At 36.0% G+C, this 26,967-nt stretch overlaps 2 protein-coding genes across 2 annotated transcripts; one reads left to right on the top strand and one right to left on the bottom strand.

The window, feature by feature from the left end:
- Positions 1–8,817: 8,817 nt before the first annotated feature.
- Positions 8,818–12,091, top strand: LOC139720947 (uncharacterized). Its single transcript, XM_071632277.1, has 4 exons — positions 8,818–8,889; positions 9,889–10,063; positions 11,287–11,361; positions 11,869–12,091. The coding sequence occupies exons 1-4, from the start codon at positions 8,818–8,820 to the stop codon at positions 11,892–11,894; spliced, it is 348 nt and encodes a 115-aa protein (XP_071488378.1). The 3' UTR covers positions 11,895–12,091.
- An 11,159-nt stretch (positions 12,092–23,250) lies between these two features.
- Positions 23,251–25,696, bottom strand: LOC139720964 (uncharacterized). Its single transcript, XM_071632294.1, has 4 exons — positions 25,637–25,696; positions 24,361–24,539; positions 23,605–23,679; positions 23,251–23,343 (listed from the first exon to the last, which is right to left on the bottom strand). The coding sequence occupies exons 2-4, from the start codon at positions 24,530–24,532 to the stop codon at positions 23,318–23,320; spliced, it is 273 nt and encodes a 90-aa protein (XP_071488395.1). The 5' UTR covers positions 24,533–24,539; positions 25,637–25,696; the 3' UTR covers positions 23,251–23,317.
- Positions 25,697–26,967: the final 1,271 nt, after the last annotated feature.

Genomic DNA, 26,967 nt, shown 5'->3' with positions numbered 1-26,967 from the left:
CTGGGAATTATGTGTGTTTTTGTCTTTAACTGACATACAAACTCCCATGACATTTGGGTCATGGATCATTTCTTACAATATACAAACCATTAATCAGAAGCGATAGCAGAGTCAAAAAAAAATCACTATGGTGTCTAAACAGGGTGCCTAATTAAGGGAGCATTGTAGTGTTGACCATTGACTATGTCTGACCAGATGCTTGACCACTGTAAAGGTGATTGAACCTAATTATTGCCAAAGACATGTAATATGGCGAAGATTCATAGCCCAGTTACAGATGACCGCTTTACTGATTTGATCTACGACCACCGAGTTCTCCAAATCTAGTCGTCATTCGATACTCTCGTATTACACGTCGACAGTCGAGTTCATCTTCCTTTTTGATTTCGGGGAAAGAGACCCTTATTCATCTCTTTAATTTCATATAATCTAACCTGTCATGATTTGAAAAAAAAATCTAAATCTAAAGAGAATATAACAATAAAAATCGTATATAAATGGAAGGTAGATGATTTTCAAGTCAACACTTCAGTAAAGTTTGACGTATTGGATCAACTATACTCAGTCTTTGTTGTACGACATCAAACGGTAAGTTGTCTTTTTGCTGAAAGGCATGATTTTTGTGAGTAAATTAAGCAGTAAGCAAGTTATACGTGTATAGTTAGCACAAAAAACCTAAAAATTTCAACTTATATTAAGTTTGAAGTATGTCTTAAATAGAAGTAGGTGTAGGATATAAACAAATGGAAAAACATTTAGCTTTGATTTGGATAGATATGAAATCGTCTGTTTTCTCTCATTCCTTTGTCTTTAATACTTTATAAGATTATATTTTTTATAACATTTGTAAAGAAAGAAGCGTTTAAGGTTCGCCTCAAAACAGTTCTCAATTTTGCAGCCTGATAGCAACCTTAAAAAACCGTGATTTTCACAAGTCTTTCAATCATTTATAAATCAAGGGCACTGTGGCATTACGTAATAGTTTGATGTTGAATTGCACCCCTGACTTTCAGTCGGAAAGTAATGGCATTACCCTCTGGTAGAACAGTGTCAAAAGTTAAGAAACTAACCTTGCTCAAGAAAACTATATTATTTTAGCATTATTATCAACAATATCAACATAATGTATGTTCATAGAAGTGTCTGACGTTAAAGGCATTATATATTATTTGCAGATGAAACAAAAACCCGGCATCAGTGCTTTGAAATATTCTAAAATGTGAGTTAGAGATAGAAACAACCACTGTAAGGATCTGAGCCCATAAAATCGATGTTAAGTATTGTTAAATACACAAAATGAGAACAATAGTTATAATAAAAATGTTCCCAGACTAAACCGTCTACAGTTATGGTTTATTGAGAAAAACAGAGATTATCTTCTCATATTTTAGGCTAAATTGCAAAAATAATAATAATAATAATAATGGTAGGATGTTTTGTGATACATCAGACTTACACAATAATATGCATCAAATGTGATATCTGGAACTTAAACATTACTGCTACCAAAGGTAAACAGGGTCTTTAATCCTCATTTAAGGAGTTATCCTGTCTTTGTGTTTTCAATGTTTAACCAGAGTTCATTGACTTTATTACCTCCTTCATTTCAGAACACACAGAATGGCATCAAAGATCCTGATTGCTTTCGTGGCTCTCTTCGTCGTCGTCGCGTCGGCAGTCGATCTCGACGAGAACTTCGACGAGGGCGAGGTTGCTGCCGACATGGAGTTTATCAAGAGGGACCCGGTGATGCAAGATTTCTTTCTCGCCGAGAAGAGGGGGAGAAGAATGAGGAAATACAAACGTGAGTGCAATATATACATAAGAGAGTGGTAACGGTGACAGTTACACGCGGTAAAAACTCATTAATCCTTGAAAATAAGAAGTTCGCTTTAACGTTTTTCCTGGTACTGTTGATCTCATACGTATTTGAGGAAGACTGTAAATTACATGGTATGACATTAGAAATCGTTCGGACATTAGTGCGAAACGAATTTAAATGTGTATGCAGAAGAAAGAGAGTGTGCACACAGAGTAACTGATAATAGTATGTCTCCGTAGGCATTACTTTCCATAAGATAGGCACATTGATTATGCCTGTCACCTTGTGAAGAAAATTTTCCACGCATTATGCTACTTCATGACATTACGGTTGTTGATTTTTTTTTTTCTGCCTATGGCAAATCGCCAGTTTTATCGCAGCTGTTTTCTCTCCGTTCTTAATGTACCTGTAGTGTCTCGTCAGCCACAGGGCGCAACTTGGAGCACCGTCTTGGAACACGTAAACACACGCACATCCCCCACTCATTTTTGCACCCACTGCACATAATAGAACAAACATTAAGCAAAGCGAATGCCACTGTAGGGTTAACATTTTTCTTGTCGTTTTTATAAACTGTTTTCCTTTATAAACCAGTGCATTATTTCTCCTGTCTGGTTTTGAATAGTTTGTTACATCTGTTGAAACCTCAAAAGCAAAAGATAATTTCTGCATTCTGTTTCTGCATGAAAGCATCATACATGTAAAAATTTTTGAGAATGCCGACATCTTTGTGGAGGATAAATCAATCCATTCATGAAATAGATATATTACGCGTTTTAATCTCCGAAGTAATAAACGGAAATGTCTTTCATCATTAATTTGCACTAATATAGCATGTGAATATTTGATTCTATCCCCTCAGTATGTCCAGTTCAGGCCAATGCGGATCAAGAATGCTGGTGTTCTAGACGGAGCGGTAAATTCATCTTCTGCACAGGTGGGTGTCCTGTAACATGACAGATTCCTAGATATTCTCCTATTCCTAATATTCCTCATTTTAAACCTTCTCCTTTATTTCCTTCTCAAGCTTCTCTAGAGCATTGTTTTCTCTTCTTATCTTGATCTTCCTCACACTTCTGTTCTAGTACTCGTGAGTCTCTCTCTCTCTCTCTCTCTCTCTCTCTCTCTCTCTTCTCTCTTTCCATTTCTTCTTCCCCTTAGTCCTTCTCCAATCCTTTCCTTTTTTCACGGACTAAATATCTTCTGGGCTTTTTGGTTCACCTCCATATCACGCGTCTTTAATATAATCTCCCAACTTTACCTTTGGGAGTAGTGATTTCAAAAATTTTCAAAATGCATTTGATGCATATGTGTAGGTCTGTTATATCACAAAACATCTTACCAGATACAATTTTCTCCATAGTTATCAGTGTTTTTCTAAATAAACCGTAACTGTAAACAGTTTAGTCTGGAAGCATTTCTATTATAACTATTGTTCAGATTTTGTATATTTAACAACACTTAACATCGATTATACGGATTCAGTTTTTACAGTGGTTATTTCTATCCTTAACTCACATTTTAGAACTATTTTGAAACACTGACGTTTGGTCTTGCTTCATCTGCAAATGGTAAATCATGCGCTTAAAGGGGAAGGCTAGTAACTGATCAGTGGGAATCAGTGCCAATGCTGGGGGATGATTGTTCCTATCCTTGCGGGATTCATTTAAGAGTACATTATATATCTATTGTTATGTGAAAATTATTTGCTTCAGAATGGTCTCATATTCAAGTAATGTGCAGTTTAATGTTTCCAGGTTAGCGTGCTTGGTCAGTGACGGGGCATTAATCTGCACATTACTTGAATATGAGACCATTCTGAAGCAAATAATTTTCACACAACAATAGATATATAATGTACTCTTAAATGAATCCCACAAGGATTGGAACAATCATCTCCCAGCATTTCCACTGATTCCCAATGATCAGTTACTAGCCTTCCCCTTTAATGTGTGAACTTATAGCCGTCTTGTGAAAAGCAGTATGACAATTATCTCTGTTGTTTCTATCCTCTTCCTGCCGCTTGAAACAGCGATCATTGCCTAAACTCGTTTATCAGGCGATAAATTCATGCGCTACAACCTCTGTATTTCAAAATTGAACATAGAGAGTGTTCTTGTATGTAAAGGTTGTGTTAAAGTTAATATTGCTCTAGATCTTCGTCGTTCACTCTCAACGGATATCATCGCGTAGATCAGGGTTGCCCTTCACCTGCAACATTATGAGAGCTAATATCTCACGCACCATCCGTTCCTTTATCTTTTTATCAGGGCAAGCGCTTGGAGAAATATAGAAGACGTGAAAGTGACGCGATGACGCCAGATGTCGGCCCAGCGCCTCGCCGTAATGGGCCGGCTGATGAGTTGACATGGTACTCGCCCGACGTTCGCTAATTCCTCCGATAGATATCATCAACGAAATCTTTCAGTAATAGGCCTATTTCGTTTAAACGAATCTTGCTCCGTTTTAAATGCTTCATGCAATTGTTTGTTTTTATCACTGTCGTTATTTGTGTTGTTTGAATATATTTCTTATTAATTGGTATCTTGCTAATCGCACTGTTTGATTTGCTGCAATAAATTTGCATGTAACAGAGCAATATCACTGGAAGACGATTTTTCATTTTGAGAACTTTGAACATACACTTACATGTGTGTGTGTGTGTATGTGTGTGTGTTTGTATGTGTGTGTGTATAAGTATGTTTACTGGAGGTCACGTGACTGATCCCTGGTTTAAGGGTCCCATCAAGTTTCATTCAATGAAAAAGTTTCAACTTTGCATCTAAAGATCACATAATTGAGCGTTGTGTAGGAGGAAAAAACACAAGCAAACATACACACACACACACACAATCGTTCACAGGCCGAAATGCATTGAAAAGTAATACTTAATAGACAAACATGTATGTATGTACACGTGTATGTAGGATGTTGTATAGATTGTATATATGTGTATTATGTGGGTGTGTGTGTGTGTGTGTGTGTGTGTGCGTGCGTGTGTATTTTCTTGTATTATGTATAAATATAAATTCATTTACATGCGCAAAGGGGTTAGTAAAAGGTTGGGGTGGGAACAAAATAGACTATAGTTGAGACCCTAAATCTCGTTCCATCTTTCCTGTCATTGCACTTACCTGATCATTGGATGATACGATAATCGTAACATAATATGGGTAACAAATTACCAAAAAAAAAAAAAACAAAGAAAAAGCGGCTCTTCTTTTGCGTCCTTTAAGAAGGAGGACATCTGTAGTTTAACATGATTTCTAAGTATAAGTAAGAGTAAAACGAAATACACACACACACACACACACACACACACACATATCACACACATACAAACAAACAAAATTCCAAGCTACAGATGACAGCAAATATCACATACTGTACAAAATGCATTATCCAGACTTATGTCATTAATCATAACCATCGACATCAGCTATAACACATTATCCTTTATTTTGACATGTATGACATTCTTTTTCTTATGGATTTAGTGTAAAAAACAACTAAAACTGCAGTGAGGATTGACAAATAGACAAAGAAAGCAGTGTACACGACACCATGTACAAGTTCTACACGTCATCATACCACGATATCCTCGGAAAGAGTTGCCCTTCTCATCCCTCGCTAACCGTAAGGTAGAACATACGCATGCCCAATCAGGCTTGTTATCTTCCGGTGAACTTTGACCCTAGACATCTTTTTGATTTGATTGCGACATTGACCTCAAAGTCATCTCAAGCAAATGACGAGGAGAACAGACCTAATAATAAGCCAAGCTAAAGCAAAGCATGACCGCTACCGTCAATCTCCCTTTTGCAATATTTCTTTTTTTGATCAATCACTTTTATCCTTTATAGGATAAAAGGGAGTAGCACCTGACACAAACATAAACTAATAAATGCTGAATAATAAATGATATTCTCAAGGAAATACAACCATTTATGGGACAATATTATGATTGAGATTTTATAGACAGACATCTCCTGTTACTTATATATGTTAAGTCTCTGTACGTATGTGTATTAGCAAGTGACGTCATTTATATCACATATAATATGTCATCAGGATTATCTCGTTCCGATGATGACAATTTTATTGGAAATGACGATTAAATGCCTATTGCATCGCCTTGAAAGACAGAACCTTAAGAGAGCTTGTCTCAGACAGGCAGGTGGCATGAGTAAAAATGGGCGTATTCTTTGTCTATCACAACTTGTTACTCAATTTACATACATATCTTGCTTTAAACAAGGGTGATGACGCGTTGACTTTATATAAGAATAAAAAAGAGAAAGAAAATAACAGAAGAGTCTGCGTTGCGTTTTATCTTATTTTATTTTCTTCAACACTGTAAAAAGCCTATCAGCTTTAAAAGTTGCTTTTCAGCAAGACCGTGCGTAAAAATTTACATAACTTAATAATCAAAAAAAAAAATAACAGGTACAAGAATACCGATGATAAACAATTAAACACAACATATTATTTTGGCATACGAATAAACAGATGTTTTTGTAACATAAAATGGTTGGAATGACATGGAGTATATTCCGATATCAGCAAAATTAAACTAAGGCAGAAAAATCATATGCGTAAAGATACAATACAATTAATTGTTAAAAATGAGTGGCAAGAGAAGATTAATATAATGACTGGAAATTTACTTTCTGAACTGCTTTTGCAAAAGAGCTTAAGTTGTACATGTTTTGAAGGAAATCATTTAGTAGCCTAGACGCGATGTAGATCGGACTACGCTTCAAACAATATGTCCTTTGTTTGGGTAAAGATGCATGCAATTCCATTATTGCTATGAACGTTGCAATAATGCTGTCTCAATGCAATACGAAAACATAAACTCTCAGGTCATAAATTGTGCATGGCTTTATGTATTTAAGTTACTGCGTGCTTTTTTTTCCCAGCGTTCCTTTTAACGGTGTATTATTAGAAAGTTATACAGTGTCTCCCTATTAAACCGAGCATCTATAACGCCCAGCACGATGCCTAAAGCTGTATTCTGTAGAGTCTGGAGTCTTTGCAGGTAGAGCCCGTTCCCATTCATCCACGTGATGGAACAATAATCAAAGTGTGGTTAAATGATCGGTTTGTACAATAAAAGAATGAGATGAATGAGATGAATCTCTCGTATATGATAACGCGGGCGGACAATATGTAAATATACTACTGCTAAATTTCACACCGAAGGAACGACTTCTTCGTTATTGTTATCACTGTCTGCTTTGATTTGTGGTTCAATTTCCATCATTTAAAGCATTTCAGTCCATATGATTCTCGTAAGTATGTATTCCTGTACGTTTTTTATGTAATTTATTACAACTCTTGAGATATAATTCATTGTATGTAAATGTATTACAATTTATTGTGTTCATGTATCCAACTATCTGACTGTAGTAACAACCAATAAGAAAAACCTCCAGCAAGAAATAAGAAGGAGAAACTGAGACTATTTTGGCTTAACCTTTCTTCTTCAGGTGCGAGTTTCTTCACTTTGTCTCCCTCTACAAATCAAATTTGTTAAGATCGCAACTGCTGATCTGTAAATTAACAAACATATCGGGAAAAAAAGGAACCAGTGGGACTCGAACCTGTCATCTCCTGCTTTCCGGGCAGCGACACTGCCACCAGGCTGTCCCTGGTTTGCCGGCAGTGACACGATGAACATGGAACAAATACCAAACCTCCGAAATTCCGACATTGTTATGTTAAGTAGTCCAAGGCGGACAAGGCATATCAAGTGCAAATAGATATTATTCAGAGGGGTGAAGGTTCAGGTGCGAGTTTCTTCACTTTAACAAATTCAATTTGTAGAGGGAGAAAAAGTTGCAATCTTAACAAATTTAATTTGTAGAGGGAGACAAAGTGAAGAAACTCGCACCTGAACCTTCACCCCTCTGAATAAAATCTTTCTTTCACCTTTCTTCTTCTTCTTCCTCATATCGTATCATTTTGATTTGGGGATTTCAACATAATATTGTAACGAATGTGGATAAGCAGAAAACCACAATGACTACACAGAACAACTGTGCCTTGCTGTATATGAAAACCACTTGCCTTCCGCAGCGAATTCTCGTGGGGTCCATGTTTACATTCCACACGTGCCAAGCACACCCCTCCATGTTGACACTTTGCCAGGGGTTCTCCTCTTTCCGGCCTTCGTCCCAAAAATTTTAAGATTTTTTTCATAACTCTACCTCATAAAGTACCGAGCAAGGCACATTCCAAAACAAGTGGATTTCCGCTATAGCCTGAATCTCTGATTAAGTACACATTCCTTGCATATTCCGTAAATTCTGATTATTCCTCGATTCACATTGTTTAGAATTCTGTGTTGTGTATAGTCCACTGAAGAATTCTATGTTTTAACCTATATCAAGCTATGCACCCAAATATTCTATGTTTCTCATAGCTTCCACATAATTTGAATCGCCCGAATACCTTTGTAAGTTTAAAGAAATACATTAAGCATTGAGGTATAAGTAGCGATTGCTCTGACAAATCAAGGAACTTCATTCTTGCATCTAAGGCTTCTTGAATCTTAGGACGAGACTTCGTGTCATGCATTTAGACAAGTCCTGTAACAACTCATGTCGATCATGTGCGTTAACGAGAAGTATTTGCCAATAAACTAGCAGATGGTCAGAGCCTCACATTCGTTACAATATGAACAAAATACCAATGATGATGATGAAGATGATGATGATGATAATGATGAGAGTAGTTTATATGTCAGATGTGATAGTGAAAATGGTGACCTTCTTTCGAGGGGGCGTTGATTGCTACTTAATGGGAGACCAGAAAACCAAAATCAAAGCCGTGAAGATATTACCATATCGTCATCAAATCAAATGACACTTAAACGACTTCCAAAACCATGGCAGTGGAAACAAATTAGATGACGTCAGTCAATGTCAGTGGTTGATTTCCATGGCAGAGTTTTATCCTACTTCCCCGATTCTATAAAAGCGGCTGAAAGCATGTCTGTCATTGCAATACAACCGATCTACACAGCCACCAAGTCACCAAAGTTTTCTGCCTCTCCACAAATCGTAAGTGCATTGGTCATAATATACTCTCCAGGTTTATTGTAGCGGCAAAATGAATGGACCACTTAGGGTTACACCTGTTTTCAAACCTAGGAAAGAATAGCACGGCCACTCTGAGTGTTTATGGATAGACTGACTAGTGAATTTATTCGTCTATCACTGCAGCCTGTATAGAAGTCATGTCTATAATCTTTGCAATTATGAAAAGGAGAAAGTTGACTGGAAAGAGCTGTTTTAAAATTAGTTAAAATAAGGGATATCATTCAACGATTGACGAAGACGGAAGGGCATTTTATCAGAAAAAATACCTATTTTTACATTTTTGCTTTGTTCTTTTCATAACGTTTTCGTGTGAAAATTGAGATGAGGTTACCGAAATATACGAACATCACCAATAATCAATATGCCGAGGATAAATAGTGCAGGCAGCATTTGTTGCATAAATAGGCGACTCCCATTAAACGAAGTCCTAGGAACGGTCTGTATCTTTCGTTATAACGAAACTTGGTTATAACCGAACAAAATATAGTATATAGAGATGATATCTAGATTATGATTTCAGGATCGGAATGGCAACTTCGTTGTAACGAGGATTTTATTACAATCTAGCGTTACAGTATGTGAAGATTTCTTTATTTCGAAATTCAGTCGTAACCGAACAACTAAAGTTATAAAGATATATAGATTATATTTTTGGGATCGGATTATTTACTTCGTTGTAACAAGGATTTTGTTATAACGTAATAGTAAGGAATGTATATGTAAAGATTTTGTTGTATTGAAATTTGGTCATAACCGAACAAATAAGATAAGGTTAAAGATATACAGGTTATAATTCGGAAGATTTACTTGGTTTTAACGAGGATATGTTGCTATAGCCGAACAGTAAAGTATATTATGAATGATAGCTTTGCGACTGAATGGTTACTTCGTTATAATTAGAATTCCGCTATAACTGTGTTCGTTATAACGTTAATGCAATGTATACTCTTTTCCCCTCAGAACATCTCATCCAAGATGAAGACCTTCTTTGTCCTCATGGCTCTCTGCGTGGTCGCCATGGCCTTCGAGACGGAGGAGGAGCTCCAAGCCGACCTCGCCTTCATCAAGAGAGACGCGGTCCTCCAGGATTACTTCCTCTCATCGAAGAGGGGACAAAGCATGAGGAAGTACAAGCGTGAGTTTGTATGCCAACACTGCTTTCTCCTTCCTTCATCTATAATCCGGCTTATAATTCGAATGCTTTGCAGAAATCTCATAGAATAACAATGATAATAACAATAATAGTTAACATTTTGAAAGCGTCTCTTCCACTGGATACAAAGCGCTATATGAGGTGTCATCCCTGGTCGCCATAGGAGATAAAATAATATACAAATAATAATAGTTATAATATTGATTTCAGTTCTTACAGAAACGCAAAGTAACATTAGATAGTCTTAATGCGTGAACACAAATTCAGCTCAACATTTGGAAAATAACATAATCAACAATATCATCGAAGTTATTAATTTCAGCATGAATGTAATTTATCGAAATTTCGATTCATCTGTTCTGGAGAGTTTTTCATAGTGATAATGCCGTTTTCAAAAATTCATATTTCATTCATCAAATGTTTTGAATGTCAGACTTATTTCAGTGGGGAGATTCTTGAACATTGAACGTAGATGAAATGGATGATATAGTTTGATGAGTTCACTGAAATAGGCGGGCATAGGCATTTCCAATCAAGAATACAATCGTCAAATCTTAAACTTCATTCTGGCCTTTATCGGCATCCAATGACAAATATAAAGGTTAGTAGTTTTGTAATCCGATTGCCTTTTGCAAGTTACAAGCCTTGCGGCTGAATTTCGTTTCCGTTCGAGTCCTGCTGTGAGCGGAGATTCCGCAATTTAATGAGCAAATCATTATCATTACCCAAATGACTTAAATAGACACATTCTCCTGTTTCTCTATTATAGTTTTTCAAACACAGGGCTGCTGATTTAAACAATAGTAATATTAAGGTGTGTTTTCATACTAAGATCATCTTAGATGGTTACGCCAAGACCACATGCCTTAGAAATTGACAGAACAGGAATATCACAGCCAATGACGATAAAGATGTCGAATATTTGTTACGGAATCTCCGGTTTTCTCGAAATCCTTAAAAAGAGTTTTTAAATTACAATCTGTATACAGAAAGTAAGAACTGGATTTAAACTTCCAGAAGTAGCAAATTCCTTACAGTGAATATGATTATGATTTCGTACTTGTACAAGAAAGACCACAACGAAAACTATTACCAGATTCTCTTAGAGATGCTCCTGCAAGGTTTCGAAAGGCAGGGACATTTAACTATGGCTAGTCAAAGATACTATAAAGTCTGTCATCTTGAACATTGGATTATTTCGATAGCGTGTGCTACCCAGCTGAACGAGGACCAGACCTGCTGGTGCAGTCGACGAGGAGGCAAGTTCGCCTTCTGCTCAGGTAAGTGTTCTTCTTCTTCTTCCTCCTCCTCCTCTTCTTCTTCTTCTTCACCTTCTTCTTATTTTTCTTCTTTTCCCTCTACTTGTGCTTTTCTTCCGGTCGTCCTTCTCTTCCTTCTTCTGCCTATATTGCTTTTTCATCTCATCCTAGCTGGGCTAAGATTTATTTGGAAGGCAATATTTCAGTGATCATGTCCTTATCATTTTGACTTTTGGACAACAGATATCATACTTCTCCTTTATGTTGAACTACTTTGGAAGATCTTTTTTTATCCTTTTTATTCACTGAAGTTCATTTGAAATCAGATATGAAGATTTGTGTTGGATGTTCTTCTTCTTTGTTTTGTTGGCTTGTTAAAATGCATTCTATTGCAAAAAAAAAAACAAAAACAAAACAACAACATGGGAATCAAATGCTGTAGTGAAGTATGTTGATAAGGCATGACGAGGCTGTTTTGTAATATTTCGCTTACATTTCTTTTTCTGTATGTGTCTTCTGAATATATAGGAGCTGCCGGCGGAGAGGGCATGTAAGCAGTCGACTTCAGGCCACCAGACACACACCCAGACCTCGATCACATGAAAGACCATTATGCAACATAGACCTGAAGAATTACCCGGAAACGCAATGACGGCAGCTGCTACTTGTAATTCTATATTTTTGCTTGAATATGATTTGCTTACGGCATTTTAGATCAATAAACTGCTCTCTCGAGCAGAATGATGTCCAAATGTTGATTTGTCGAGCTTGTTCTATCAGTCTGAGAATTGAGGCGTTCAAGAGAATGTTGCGAACTCGAGAAGGACATTATGACAATCAACCGCACACGCACAATTACTGTAACTCTGAAGAGTTATAAATGTCACAACACCACCGGCTTTTTTAGGAGGGAATGGTAAGATCTACCTCTATTTCTCGAACGTGATATATGCGATCTCTCGAAACTTCTTACCACGTGGGTTACTCATAATGCAAGAATTTGCATCAATTGTGCATTTTCATGACAGGAGAAACGAAGAAAGTGAAAGGGAGAGAAGATATAATGAGAGAATGTATACTAAGGATGCCTGAGATGAGCTCGAGATGAAGGAGAAAAGAGGGAACGCAGGATTGAGAGGGAGAAACGGAAGATTGATTTAAGAGTACCGCCAATGATAGGGAAAGATAGAGTGCGAGAGACACACAAACAGACAAATCAATACAAATGCTACACAGTCATGTACCAACAGACATCATCTAGACATCCAAATCGTCAAAGTGCCAGATTTTACGGATCCTTTTTTCGACGATGTTTTGGCAGAATGTGATATAGCTTTGCGTTCGGAGTGAAATCAGGTAAAGTGAAAAGTATCTTATGTTTATTGTTCGCTGATAGAAGGAAAAAAAAACATTTATGGCTGTCGAACAATGAACACGCGAGTGTTAAAGATGCTGTTTAAATGTTGCATCATTCAGTTCATATTGTCAAACTTGTAACCATATCCGTAAATGCATTTCAAACAAAATACTACGTCAGTCATTCTCACAGTTCTCTATCAATATATTAATACATCATCTGATCATCTTACAGCGTTTCATTCCTTACCCCATCCTCTCTCCCTCTCTCTCTCTCTCTCTCTCTCTCTCTCTCGGTGTGTGTGTGTGTGTGTGTGTGTTCTTTCTATCCCCCTCTCTCTCTCTCTCTCTCTCTCTTGCCGAAATGTTGTGGTTACGTATCGGTGTCCTATGTTAAAGGAGAATTTTACCTAAATATATTTGGGAACAACTCCCCTTTAACGCGAGACACCGATATATCAGGCAATTGTCAGGGCAAAATTTCCCTTTATAGGGACTGTACCCAGTATTGGTTGAGGCTGGGATTCATGTTTTGAACATTCCTAAGTGAGATAATGAGAAATCTCTATGAAATATGAAAGAACATGTAATTTTAAGAAGGATTCAACGTTTATTTGATGAAAATTTGTTTTTACAAACGGATAGAATATTAAAAAGGGATAATAATAAAAGGTGACAGGCCACGCCTTTTATTAGGATCTCTTTGTTTCACGTTGTTTTTAGATATCTCAGCCATTTCAAAACCGATTTTCATCAAATAAACTTTTGATACCCCTTACAATTGCATGCTCTTTGACATCTCATAGAGTGGTTTCTGAATATCTCAAAAAACGTTAAAAGCTCAATCCTCACCTCAACCAGAATTGTACACACCCTTTAACGTACGACAACGATCGGTATCAAACATTTCGACAAGAGAGGGAGAGAGAGAGAGAGAGAGAGGGAGGGAAAGAACACACCTGCATAGTACCAAATACGAATGTGGACTGAGTGAATGCAGCAGTATCAATAGAATACATCTGTGTAGTTTGATGACAATAGGACAATGGGTTGCAAAGTTATGAATTTTCAAAGTTTCAGTACTTGTGCAATCAAGTATTTAAACAATTATGAAATTTTTGAGAAATTTGTTATTTCATAATGTATTTGCATTTGGAATCTCATGATTTATATTTTTTATAGAGTTGGGTAATCAAGTACTCCGGTAATTGTGAAACTTTTGAACATTTTGCAATAACATTACTCATTGGTAAGTTGAACAGATATAGCCTCATTGTGCCCAATGCATTTTGTAATTTGACAAACCAAGAAATCAATAGTTACGTAGAATAAATTTTTGGAAATTTGAATTGCAATTTTTATATTTGAATGAAATTTGATTTTAATATCATATATTGTCGAAATTATATCTGTTAGTAATAACGATATAATGAACAAATAGATTGAAACTGGCGTTTCTATCTTTACGCTGTATATATGTATGTACATGATACATCTGTTTATTATATATAGGTATGAGCGTATATCTGTGTATGGTTATGTTGATGAAGATAATATTTTAGTAAAAGGGGTATGTTTCATTGATTTTTTTTTCTGGACTCATGGTTTTTAAATTTGTTATGATATACACACATGTATTCCCTGTTGTAAGTGTATGTGTACAGTTTACCTACATGGTATGTCCAATTTCATACTCCCACCATGTGAAATATATATTTTTTCTGAAGTGCAGTGCAATAGTAATATGATACTAATGATATATAGTGCTGAAAGGTGATTTGATATCAGTGCAATCTCTGTTTGTTTTATTTTTCAAAGATATGAACTGTTGTATTTTCGTTTTTTTCATATATGGCACTATACATCCGCTGATTTAATTTTGTTGTTTTTTTATTCGTTATGTTGCATTTGGAAATTTATTCTGCTCTAGCCATAGTACATGTATATTGTCTGTTTTTGAATGTCTGCATCTATGTTTACAGCAATATCACCACATGTGTAATTTTGTGTAAATGTAATGTGTAATTATAGGACTGTAAGGAATACGCTTTGTATGATATTGGTATGACTGAATAATTTAATAGGTTTTTTAACTTTTTGATTTTTTCTTGGATTGTGAATGTTCTGTAATCATGCATGTATTTTTATTCTGTACGCATGACACGATTAGTCTGCGGACTAACTGTTATGCTTCTTTTGATTTGAAATAAAACCGAATTGAATTGAATTGAATCGGCTGGATGAGAAGACTACAACAGTTCGTGACGTCTCTGCAGGGCAATGATAAGAAGAAAAAAAGTAGAAGAAAAGTTTTAAAAAAAAAATCTTTTTTTTTAAAGTGAAAAATATAATTTTCCTTCACTTGAAACTGATACATTTTAAAGGTAATGTTATTCCCCCTGCTTTCTGAAAGAGGTATAGGCCGAGTGCTCTTTCATTATGTTTGGAAAATGAATAAGTTGAATTCTCTTTTTCTTTATATCGTTGCTATGGAAAGACGTCACGAACTGCTGTAGTCTTCTCATCCAACTATGGCGGCACTGAAACTTAAACAATTCATAACTTTTAAACTTGATATATACACTTTGTGCACGGAGCCACCCACACCCACATGCCTAGGCCAGTGAAGTAAACGTTGCCTCCACCATACAGTCCTCATTTTACCAGAAAAGGACACTTAAACCAGCAGCCTGCCTTGGTGCATAACACGTACCAAACTGCAGGTGTTAATTTCCAATGTACAGAAAAGGGTATCCACGTAAAGGAGGAGGATGTTACTCGCTGATAGTGAATGGCACAATTATTGAAGAGAACACCAAACAGAATTCAAGTAAACCCCACGTGCCAAATGGGGCTGGTGAGACGGTGTCGTTAGGCCGCATTGCGGCGAGCACACCGGCCTCTCGAGCCTCATCATTTGACTGCCTCTCCCAAGACAGGGCGCTGTCGACATAGCTGGCTAGGTCAGCGGAATCCCCAGCCGTTCATGGCAGAGATCAGTTGAGAAACTCCCCCGTACCTACGGTTGAGTGAATCAAGCTAGAATCGCAGGGTGCGTAAAGAAGACCTTGCTAGCTGCGGCATGTGGCTCTGCGCATTCTCCGAGTAATTACCATCTCTTTGAAGATAATTATTTTTTCGCCAATCATGAGGTTTGGATATGTGACTTCCAGGACGGGAGCAGGTTTGATTATATTAGTTAGGTATATGTTATGTCCGTTCTTGGATGTCCAAACATAAGTTAATGCTTAAAGGGACTGTACAGTACTGGTTGAGGTAGGGATTCATGTTTTGAACATTTTTAAGTGAGATAATGAAAAGTCTCTTATGAAATATGGAAGAGCATGTAATTTTAAGAAGGATTCAACATTTATTTGATGAAAATTGGTTTTCAAATGGCTGAGATATCCAAAAAAGTGCTAATAATGAAAGGCGACATGCCACAACTTTATTAGGATCTCTTTGTTTCACCTTGTTTTTGGATATCTCAGCCATATCATAACCAATTTTCATCGAATAAACTTTTGATACCCCTTAGAACTGCAGGCTCTTTGACATCTCATAGAGTGGTTTCTGAATATCTCGCAAAACGTTAATAGCTAAATCTTCACCTCGACCAGAACTGTACACACCCTTTAATGATGGAAAGACTGAGTTTCCTGTTGTTGGGACACCAAGACAAGTAGCAAAGCTGGATATTAGTATGAAATCAGTTGGAGATTTGGAAGTTAAACCATCGAGCTCTGTGAAAAACCTGTGTGTATGGCTTGATTCTCGTTTAAACATGGAGAAGCCTATATCAACCACATGCAAGTCTGCTTTTTATATGTTGCATAACTTGCGTCACTTTCGTAGATATTTGAGCCAGGAAGACGCTGAAACTCTTGTTCACGCATTCATCAGCAATAGGCTTGATTATTGCAATGGGCTATTGTTTGGTTTACCAGATTTACAAATAACCAAGCTTCAGCGTGTCCAGAATGCATGTGCGAGACTTGTGTCCAGTTCGTCAAAATTTTCACATATTACACCTGTTTTGAAGAAGTTACATTGGTTGCCAGTAAGACAGAGAATTGTATTTAAAATTTTGATACTCGTTTTCAAAGTATTGCATGGTCAAGCACCTGGTTATTTATCCGAATTGATATCAATGAAATCACACTCATATTCTCATAATTTACGAAGTACACAGGATAAGTTGCTTCTAAAGCAATCTCACTTAAAAACGAAAGTAACTTTAGGGGATTGTGCCTTCAGCTGTGCTGCTCCAAAACTTTGGAATAAATTACCTGAGAAACTGAGGAAGGCATCATCACTTGTTGTCTTCAAATCTTTATTGAAGACATATCTTTTTTCAGAAGCCTTTGATTAATTTGTTATTTATTTTTCGTGTGTCTAATCAGTGACAGGAGCTCTGTTACATCACAGCGCAGTAGAGTATATTTACATAGTAGCTGCGCTATACAAATTTGTCTAATTATTATTATTATTATTATTATTATTATTATTATTATTATTAGGTGTGATTTTCTTTTTCTTTTGCCTCCATTCTTTCCTTCAAGCGGCACATTTCTACCGATAGTTCACTCTCCTCTCTCAGACTCACCGAGACAACGTGTGTTACACTCATTTTCTGGTTTGCTTCTCTTACGCTACAATTTCCAGTGAAGAAAACCACAATAATGAATACAGTCACTATGTGAAAAGTTGGACTATTATCGCGAGATAAGCTTTTATTGGTTTCACCCCACAGTAATAATCATGTGAATGAGAGAGAAAAATATTCAACGGCAGCTACTAATTTAATTGATCAATGGGATATCATGTCACTTCTGTAGTCTTTACGCATGCATTTCTTTTGTCGAAATCGTAATCCTGGTAGGAGAGATTAATTCGGTGATCGGAAATTGCGTGGACATCTCTGTCTAGATTCCTTCTCCAATGCCAGCTTCTGCAAATTATTTGAAAGTTAAAAAGTATTGAACAAAAAAATGAAATAGACAAATAAAGTTAAGAACAAAAAGAAAAAAAAAAACGATTCCGGAAGCACACTTATAATGATGATTCAAATGAAGGCCTTCACAATCATAATAAAGTTAAGACCAAATCTCATGCAAGAGAATGTATCGCCAACTTATTATTATTATTTTTTTTTTTTGTTTATGATTTAAATTTCTTTATTTGAATTTCCTTCAATATCAGGTCCATGTTAACAACGGAATTGATATGAACAGCAACAACAAAAACAACAACAACAACAACACACACACACACACAAACACACACACAAAGATCAAGACAAAATAACTTTTAGTATCTACACCGACCGTGTACTCGATGAAAATGAAAGCAACACGTCAACCGTAAGTATTGAAAAAACAATACAATCGATGAATCTGTCAGTGAAATCTTCAGCTAGAAAAACAATAGCAGATTCTCAATGATACACTTCTACTATTTCAAATTCGTCATCCTTCATTCTGCGAACGTATTACTTTACAAAATCTTTACTTTCTGTTTGAAAAAATAGACTCTCAATCATGAAGAAATGGAAGTTTTCTACGTGTCTTTATAGTCGTATTTTCTTTCTAAAATATTTCCAATATTATAAAATTCAAAATGTGTTTGAATGCCGAGGTCATTTCTGTCATAATATCTGTTACAAAAAAAGTAAATAAAATGAAATGATCATAATAATGATAATGCCAGATCAATCTAAATTACATCAAATAATGAAAATAATAATGATAATAGAAGGAAAATTCTGATATAGTGCATTTCAGACTTGAAAAGAATTTCAATGCGCTTTACAAACAAATTTTACCATAGTACAAAATATAACAACAAGAATTGCAATTTACCAAACACAATACATTACTCCACAATAACTACTTCTTATACGTACATGAAAGGCAGAAAGGTCAGAGTTGGCAATACATCTGACATTATAACTGCATTGATAAGTTCAAATTCAACAAACATATGCTCTTTTGTACAGAAAAGTTTTGAGTTTTGGTTTGAAATTGTCTATTGGCATTTGACTTCTCAGTGGGTCTGGCAGAAAATTCTATAAAGTAGGTGCGGCAAAAGAAGAAGCCCTCTCCTCCATCGGACTTTGTTCTGATGGTAGGTACAAGTAAGTTTCGAGCAGAGGATCGGAGACATCTAGGAGACTTGTATGGGGTTATGACTTCTGTAATGTAGTGTAATCGATTGGTTAGATATGAGTTAACGTGCCATACCCCTCACCTGTGCAGAATACGAATCTATTTCCTCGACGAGTGCACCAGCAAGTCTGGTCTGAATTTATTTGGTCCGTACAAGCTGTCGAGAAAGTCGGAAACATAACTTATTGAGACAACAAAATCGAAAGGGATTCAAATAAATTAACGTAGAGTACACACAGTGACAAATGTATGTGTGACACATGACGAAATGCCTCAAATGAAGGAAACATAAATTAATATAGTTTAAAGCCCGGCTTGATGAATGAAATTTTAAACTAAAGCATGAAACCTTGAATTTCTCCCCCTTCTCGTCTCATTGATAATCATTCTCTTATTGATTGTTTGACTACAAATAAAACCGTAACTGCAATTGAAGTGTGGTCTCTACCTTATTAGATTAAACATTTCCAATGGCTTATATAAGAAAATGAACAGGAACTCCTTATCTGGCACACTTACACCGACGATGAATAGGAAAATGACAGTTATTTGCTGGTGTCTGTACAGTTTATTCGCAACAATTCCTACTCACGCTTGTATTTCTTCATGTTCTGGCCCCTCTTCTCGGCGAGGTAGAACTCTTGCATGATCGGGTCCCTCTTCATGAACTCCATGTCGGCTTTGAAGTCGTCCTCCTCGGCGAACTCGAGAGCCGACGCGACGACCACGAGGGTCGCAAAGACTATCACAACCTTGGGCACCATGTTGACACGACTGCGATATACAATGAATGAAGGAGTAAGCCTTACTTTTCCGAAAAAAAAAGAATTGGATGCAGCTTTTTCCTATATTCGAAACAAGAAAGGAAATTATTTTTTAAGAGGTAAAGACAAGATTTTAAACATTAGAAAAAAACTTCGACCTTCAATGCAGCAAAGTTAATGAGTTAAAGATAATGTCTATGCATATTAGTGAAGAGTAGCTTCAGGAAATAGCTTTTTGCTCTTACTGTTCAATATAATGACACTACTAATTGATCCATATAATTAAGCTGCAAAACTTAAATAAAACATTGTTCTACAAATGAAAATTGTGTCTTGCAGAGTCTTTGCGTATTCACACAAATAAGTAAATGATTGCACGAATATATCGAATATGATCAAGTTATGTATATCTAGAGAGACTGAGAGCTAGAAAGAGAGGTCTTCTGCTTTGTGTGTAACTGCCGAGAATATAATATTGCACAGAAATCACATGAAATAGTTACGTCTTAGTTTAGATTAACGGAAATGACATGATATTACATCTTCTATCACAAACATCCTTCTGCATCTTTTTTTTTTATCTAAAGAAAAAACAGAATCTACAAACGGCTGCCCTAATTTACAATGAAAGAAGGAAAAATATATGACTTTGATTATGCGAATATATTATGAACAGTGAATAACTGGTCGAGCTTATCGAGTGAATTATGAATTAAGACACATTTAACTCTTTATGTGCCATGGTGGAAACCCCCTGTGTGCCACGTTATTCTGAGACACGAAGGTAGTCATGCTTTGAGCACGAATTCTGTTTTTCCAATTTGTATAACTTCTACAAATTTCTTTTAAGATGGGCGTAATAGTACGCAAAGTTAAAGAGGAATGCCAAGGTTTGTTTCGATATAAATTGTATGCCGACTCTATTTTCAATTTTTTTTCTTTTAATGACCAGTTGCTACATTACTATAAAGGCATGACCTTTGCACATTAAACCGTGACAGAAACATAGAATGTACGAGTAAATCTAGTTGGGAACATCGCTTGATAGTCGATCACCACATAGACTGCAAGCCGTATATGAGAGGACCAAAAGCACGAGAAACGCTTTCATTGTGCCGCGGGATTAGCAGTAATTAACGGTGTTAATATCGATCGGTCTTGGCGGCTTTGTTTGTTGAGCAGAATATGCGAAGTTGGCACGCCGTCGACTGAGTCGGAGGTGCGAACGTGGCACATAAAGAGTTAAGAAGCCTAAATATACATGCATTTTAGGTTGAAAATTATTACAAGTAGGGTTTTAACACTCGTGAGCGATGATCGAACTTACGTGGTTGGTGAGTGAGCCAGTAGTGGATGTGTAAAATGCTGAAAGTTGTTTCCGAGTTCTGTTGTCATGCCGTATTGTGATCTCCTTTTTATACTTTTAGTCTGTAATTAAGAAAAAACGGTTCTGTCTTGAAAACTTTTATGATTCGTTATATCATCTCAAGGGAGACATCATGGTGTGAATATGTGTTTTCCTCATGTGTGTGTGAGGTGTATAGACTCATATTGATAACCAGCAGGAGACATCCGAAACACAATAACGATATCACAGTAAGTTCTGAAGTATGTTCCATCACATTCCCACTGGGGGGCTCCATCGCTACATGCTCTGTTTGTTATGAATTTCATTAGATATGTCCGAGATATTCTATTTGTTGTTGTTGTAGCTGGTGTTTGGCATGTTATACATCCACTGATGATAGAAATCATAGGCCCTTCAAGCATCACATAATCATAACGTTAATAATGTGCACATTCTTCACAGACCTGTGGCAACATTTCCTCATTAAGCGACCTTCTTTGTTTATTAGTTGTATGTGTGTGCGTGTCTGTGTGTGTGTGTGTGTTTTGGGAGTGGAGGGGTCTTGAATTTGTCCTTGGTTTGTCTGTTCTTATGTCGCCTACTTTTTCATCTTCTCTTCCTTTCTTTCTCATTTCTGTTTATTCCCTTAATTGATTCCATGGGGCCTTGACAAAACCGTCACACCTCTGAACAAAAAAAAAAAAAAAAACAACCCAAACCGTTTCTGATTTATTCCATATTTTATGTTTGCTTGAGTGAAATGCATGTGATCATGATAAATATTGGTTCAGGTTTGTATATATTCGGCGTATCTCGGAGTCCCCCATTACTTTCATGTTTGCTTTCCTCACAAAGATGAATCCATCTTTAAATAATGATTAATGATGTATATAATTATGTACATAATGTAAACATATCCAACAATTAATCCTATACATTTTATTTTCCCTCCAGAACGAAAAGAAGAAATTCTCGTGGTTTGGAGAAAGTCATCATAGCTAAGTCGAAAAAAATGGGGAAATTCTTGATCACATTAACATTCCTAGCAACAACAAAAAAAAAAATATTGAGACTGGCAAAGTGATTTTATCTGTTTTACCGATGTTCTCAAAGAATATCGAGGATTGCTTGTTTGTATGGCCAATTCTATAAAATAAATGATCTGGGTTTGGCAGTTTTGTTGTTGCTGTTTTTGTTTACTCTAAGAAATATTCCACTTTAAAAGGTCTTTCTCCTTACTTTTTACCTCAACATTGGATGTGTGGGCAAAATACCCCATATACTCCCATGAACCTGTTGATAACGTATTCATAGGTACTGTTTAAGCTGAGTATCATTTTGTGTGACATTAGGCAAACCTTTTCTGAAGTAGGCAAACTATTCCTGTCCTTTTTTTTCTTTCTTCTATCGTATATATTTCTCTACGTAAGTCACACTCCCGTATATTTTTTTCTCTCTGTGTTTATTATATGATTTATGTATAAAAGCTGCAATCATATCAAGCTACGCTAAAGCTATAGCCTTTCTGTATTATCTATTGTACCTTGTGTACACTTTTGTTGAAGATTGTAAAAAACAACAACTATGTATTATAGGGCATATTATCAACAATTTGTACATGTACAATGATAATGCAGAAATGGTGTCCCTCATTATATATCATTATTCCGTTCGTTAAAGTTTGCACGACAGAGGTTTGATCCTAACATGCTTTTGCAACTTTGTGATTTAGAGACAAAGTTTTAAATGTGCATATGTGTAATGTATGTATGTATGAGATATATATTTATGTATGCATATATATATATATATATATATAAATATATATATATATATATTATAAATATAATTAAATATATATTGTGTGTATTACGTATGTATATAATCTATGTACACACTATGTGCGATTGTATGTGTGTGCATGTGTTTGTATTTATGGATATTAAGAAAGTAAGACAGATAGATGATTACAACTCTGCTTGTTCGTTCTCATCTCTCTTATACTCCTATTACCACTCTTCATTTCTACTATTGCAAAACATCAAAACGCCTTCTTCATATCACACTCTTCTTTCATAATTGCAAAACATTGACAGACCTCGAGACCCAAGTCTAAACGACACTGAGCAACCTAGCCTTTTAGTTTTATATAAGATTTATTGCTTCTAATTCATAGCATAATCTGGGGCGAAAATCAAGGGGACAAAAATCTAACACTTGATGATCGCAGCGTCTATATACTTCAGAGTCTAGACATTCGCGTGGTCATTGAACTTGTCCTGGCTCTTTACGAGAGTGACTCGGGTCAGGGGTCATTGAAGAGGTCATGGCGGAGTTCCGGTTTAGATTCCCTCTCCTCCGGCGGCTCCTGAAATGAAAAATAAAGATAACAGATGATAAAATAAAGAACGATGAGTAAAAGAACAATATAGTTTACGCTTGTTTAGTGACAAGAAAAGGCTTAAAGAGATATAACAACATTACGTAATTATCAAGTAAAGTCCTATCTGAACAATCGGTTTCAAAGGCAACTAAAAGAAACAGACGTCCATTCTGTTAAACCATAACACACACACTCACATGTACACAGACAGGCAGACAAGGAAATTATTATCTAACAACAGCTTACCTGAGCAGAAGGCGAACTTCCCACCTCGTCGACTGCACCAGCAGGTCTGGTCCTCGTTCAGCTGGGTGGCACACGCTGCGAACAAATTGGCGGGAAAAAAAGGAAATGAGTGTGAGCCAGGATCGAAAAAAAAACACCTCTCCATATCATAAGATATGGTCATAATGTGGTCGTCTCATGTTACTACTTTCTTTAACCTTACTTTTATTTTTTTTCTTTCCAATGTATACATAGATTTTGTCAAACCTGTACGATATTCAAAAAACACATGTGACTTAGGTTTGAACTTTTTTTCAAATAAAACTTTGTATCACAAACAAAGAAAAGCTTGCATGGAGAGCTTGCAAAAGTACAGTACGAATTTGTTTAAGAGAACACTTTTGATATGAATGCATAGATGAAGAATCAAAATTCATACATTGAGATCTGTCCTAGTGGGAATATCCAAACAAAAGGTTACGTTATGAAGTTACTTAGCAATGGCAAACAATAATTTTCAGCAACCAATTATATATGATCATATCAAACGCACTCTTTGGAAATATATGTCGTGTAATCTACTAGGACATTCGAATATATTTTGATTATTTTCTTTGCTTTTCAGCAGTTTTAATATCAAATATCTGAAGTTAATCAAATGGATATATATATATATATTTTTATTTAAACTCTTCGATATGCATAAGAATGATATCACATCTTAAAGAAATGTAGAGGCAGGTTTTAGAAAAGCAGACAAATGCAAGTGATACTTACGCTTGTACTTCCTCATGCTCTGACCCCTCTTCTCGGCGAGGTAGAACTCCTGCATGACCGGGTCCCTCTTCATGAATTCCATGTCGGCGGCGTACTCATCTCCCTCGGCGAACTCGAGAGCTGAAGCGACGACCACGAGGGCCATGAAAGCGATGAGGACCTTGCTAACCATGATGACTCTAAGACAAAAGAAAACACACATACACACATATATCATATATTGTTATATATATATATATATATATATATAGAGAGAGAGAGAGAGAGAGAGAGAGAGAGCTTGCAACCAAAAGGCGCTAGATCTATTGAAAAGTGATGGATTTAGCGCCTTTTCGAAGCAAGTTCTTCATATATATATATATATATGTATATATATATATATATATATATATCATATAAAATACCAAAAGTTTATTTCTGCACACAAATTTTCGAGCGATTCACCCTTTCTCAAGTGTTCTTGTGAATCAAGAGCACTTGAGAAAGGGCGAATAGCTCGAAAATTTGTGTGCCGAAATAATTTCATGGTAATGACAGCATGAACTTGGTTTCTATCCAATATGTATGTAATACACATGTACACACACACACACGCACATACCCATATATATATATATATATATATATATATATATATATATAAATATATATATATATATATATATATATATATATATATATACATGCAATTTCATTTTGGCTCACCTGTCATATAGCTTGTTTTACTATCTTAACTATCTATCCTTACTGTTAAACTACCCTTGCAATCTATCGTCACCTTATCTTCAAGGAAATTAAAATTGAGTGATTCATTGATAAAACATCTGGAAGACAATCAAAATCAAAATTTCAAACAATAATATGGATAAAGAGCTATTAGACCTTTTCCTCACCAACCTGCCCAGATACCATTTTCATTGCATGTGAATTGGTTGACATAGTGACTAGTATACTGACTTAACTAAATTTATGGGAAAACTCATTCTTTTTAGAGTCAATATTATGAACCATGGTTGAAATGTTCAACATTCAGGATTGTTTCTTGTTTTGGTATGACATTCAGCAATTGTTTAGGCCTGGGTTAAAATTTCGTACATTTACGTTTGAATTGATTATTATGAGCTTACATAATAGCGTTAGAATAATTCTATTAAGGGTTGATATCACATTAAGGCTTAAAATGAATCATATTAAATGTGATGCTGTTACTACGTGTAGAAGTTATACAACGGAAAAGTTAAAGCTAGGGTGCTGACAATACGACGGTGATACTCACGTAGTTGTGATGGATGTGTTGGAAGGTCGACTGTTGAGGATCTCTTGCTGGCGTCTGATGATCTTTACCCGTCAAACGACTGCCTTTTATATATTTCTCGATCAGAGTTAATCCCATAAAATGATACCAAGCGATAGAAAAAGAGAGATTTTGTGTGTTTGTGTGAGGGGGGAGGGAGGGGGCAGAAAAGACTACATACGTTGTTATTTGACGTGACGTTTCTTCCTGCTTCCCTATTAAGTAAATTAACTTTTCCCTGTTCTTTTTTCTTCATGTGTAGAAGCAAACAAAGTCACATATTCAAAGCAAAATGGAACCCTTCCATCTGGCCAATTCTCGCTTAGCCGAGATGCGTTTGAGGCTCCGTTGGTCATGTATTTCATATCCCACGTAATCGAAGTGATGATGTCCTTTTGACGAGCAATCTGTTCCTGTTTGTTTGAGTCATCGATCTGTTACGTTAAGGTGAGAATAAAGAGTCAGTCTTCAAGAATCTACTCACAGGTGTTGAACGTCCGTCATGCCCCAGTTATAACTTCCACTCCTCCAGATTTTCGGTAAATACATCATTTAAAATCCTTTGGAGTTTATGCTTTAACCTATTCCCCTTCCCTTCCTTCCTGAAAATCTTTCCCGTTTCCATATTCCACTAAAAGCTAAAGTCTTACTTTCTCAAAGGGACATGACCTAAATTTGGCATTTTGACATTGATGAACGTCCGGTTGCTTGTGCGGCAAACAGTTAGCAATCATCACCTTGACAACTCTAGGTTTTAAAAGACCAAGGACTTTATAGTTTTCAGACAGTGTGTATTATTGTTGTATGCTGAACACAATTTTGAACGGTAAGAGATTGAAATTATCACCCCATTGTTCTCAACATTAAAGTGGAATCAATAAATTTATTTAGTCAAATGGGAATGTGTAATGTTAGATAATTAAATGCACACACACAAAATGTTACATTTACATTTATATTCGTAATCATGCTCAACACCTCATGTTCAAAGTATTATATTATACCTCGATGGAATCTCTAAGCATTTTTTGGATGTTGGTAAGATTGTTATATTCTAAATATTAAAAGATTTACAAAAATGTATCACATCTCCTTTTTTTAATCTATTTATGTTATTTATGCCAATTATGAATTTATCTATGATTGGTTTCTCTAGTAATGGCGTTTGGATGTTGCTGTGTGTTTATACTATGAGAATAAAGCATTAAAACTACCTAAAAACGTAGAAATGGAATTAGAAATGTTCCGTGAATAAGTCACGGAAAAGTAAGGACGAGAGCTTATTGTTGTGAGTTTGTCTTTTTTACTAATTA

This window comes from Diadema antillarum, unplaced genomic scaffold (genome assembly GCF_040938485.1).
Source record: "Diadema antillarum isolate AM-2024a unplaced genomic scaffold, OU_Dant_1.0 scf00000135, whole genome shotgun sequence".
In the NCBI taxonomy this organism is placed as follows: Eukaryota; Metazoa; Echinodermata; class Echinoidea; order Diadematoida; family Diadematidae; genus Diadema; species Diadema antillarum.
This window is presented reverse-complemented; position numbering and strand designations above follow the sequence as displayed.

What these genes read in the sequence shown, in the direction of transcription:
- LOC139720964 (XM_071632294.1), bottom strand. Translation starts at nt 24,532, where the DNA reads ATGGTTAGCAAGGTCCTCATCGCTTTCATGGCCCTCGTGGTCGTCGCT. An exon ending in GAGCATGAGGAAGTACAAGC is followed by an intron (nt 23,680 to 24,360) that starts GTAAGTATCACT and finishes ATTTGTTCGCAG; the next exon opens with CGTGTGCCACCCAGCTGAAC. An exon ending in GAAGTTCGCCTTCTGCTCAG is followed by an intron (nt 23,344 to 23,604) that starts GTAAGCTGTTGT and finishes TTTTCATTTCAG; the next exon opens with GAGCCGCCGGAGGAGAGGGA.
- LOC139720947 (XM_071632277.1), top strand. Translation starts at nt 8,818, where the DNA reads ATGTCTGTCATTGCAATACAACCGATCTACACAGCCACCAAGTCACCA. An exon ending in TTTCTGCCTCTCCACAAATC is followed by an intron (nt 8,890 to 9,888) that starts GTAAGTGCATTG and finishes TTTTCCCCTCAG; the next exon opens with AACATCTCATCCAAGATGAA. An exon ending in CAAGTTCGCCTTCTGCTCAG is followed by an intron (nt 11,362 to 11,868) that starts GTAAGTGTTCTT and finishes CTGAATATATAG; the next exon opens with GAGCTGCCGGCGGAGAGGGC.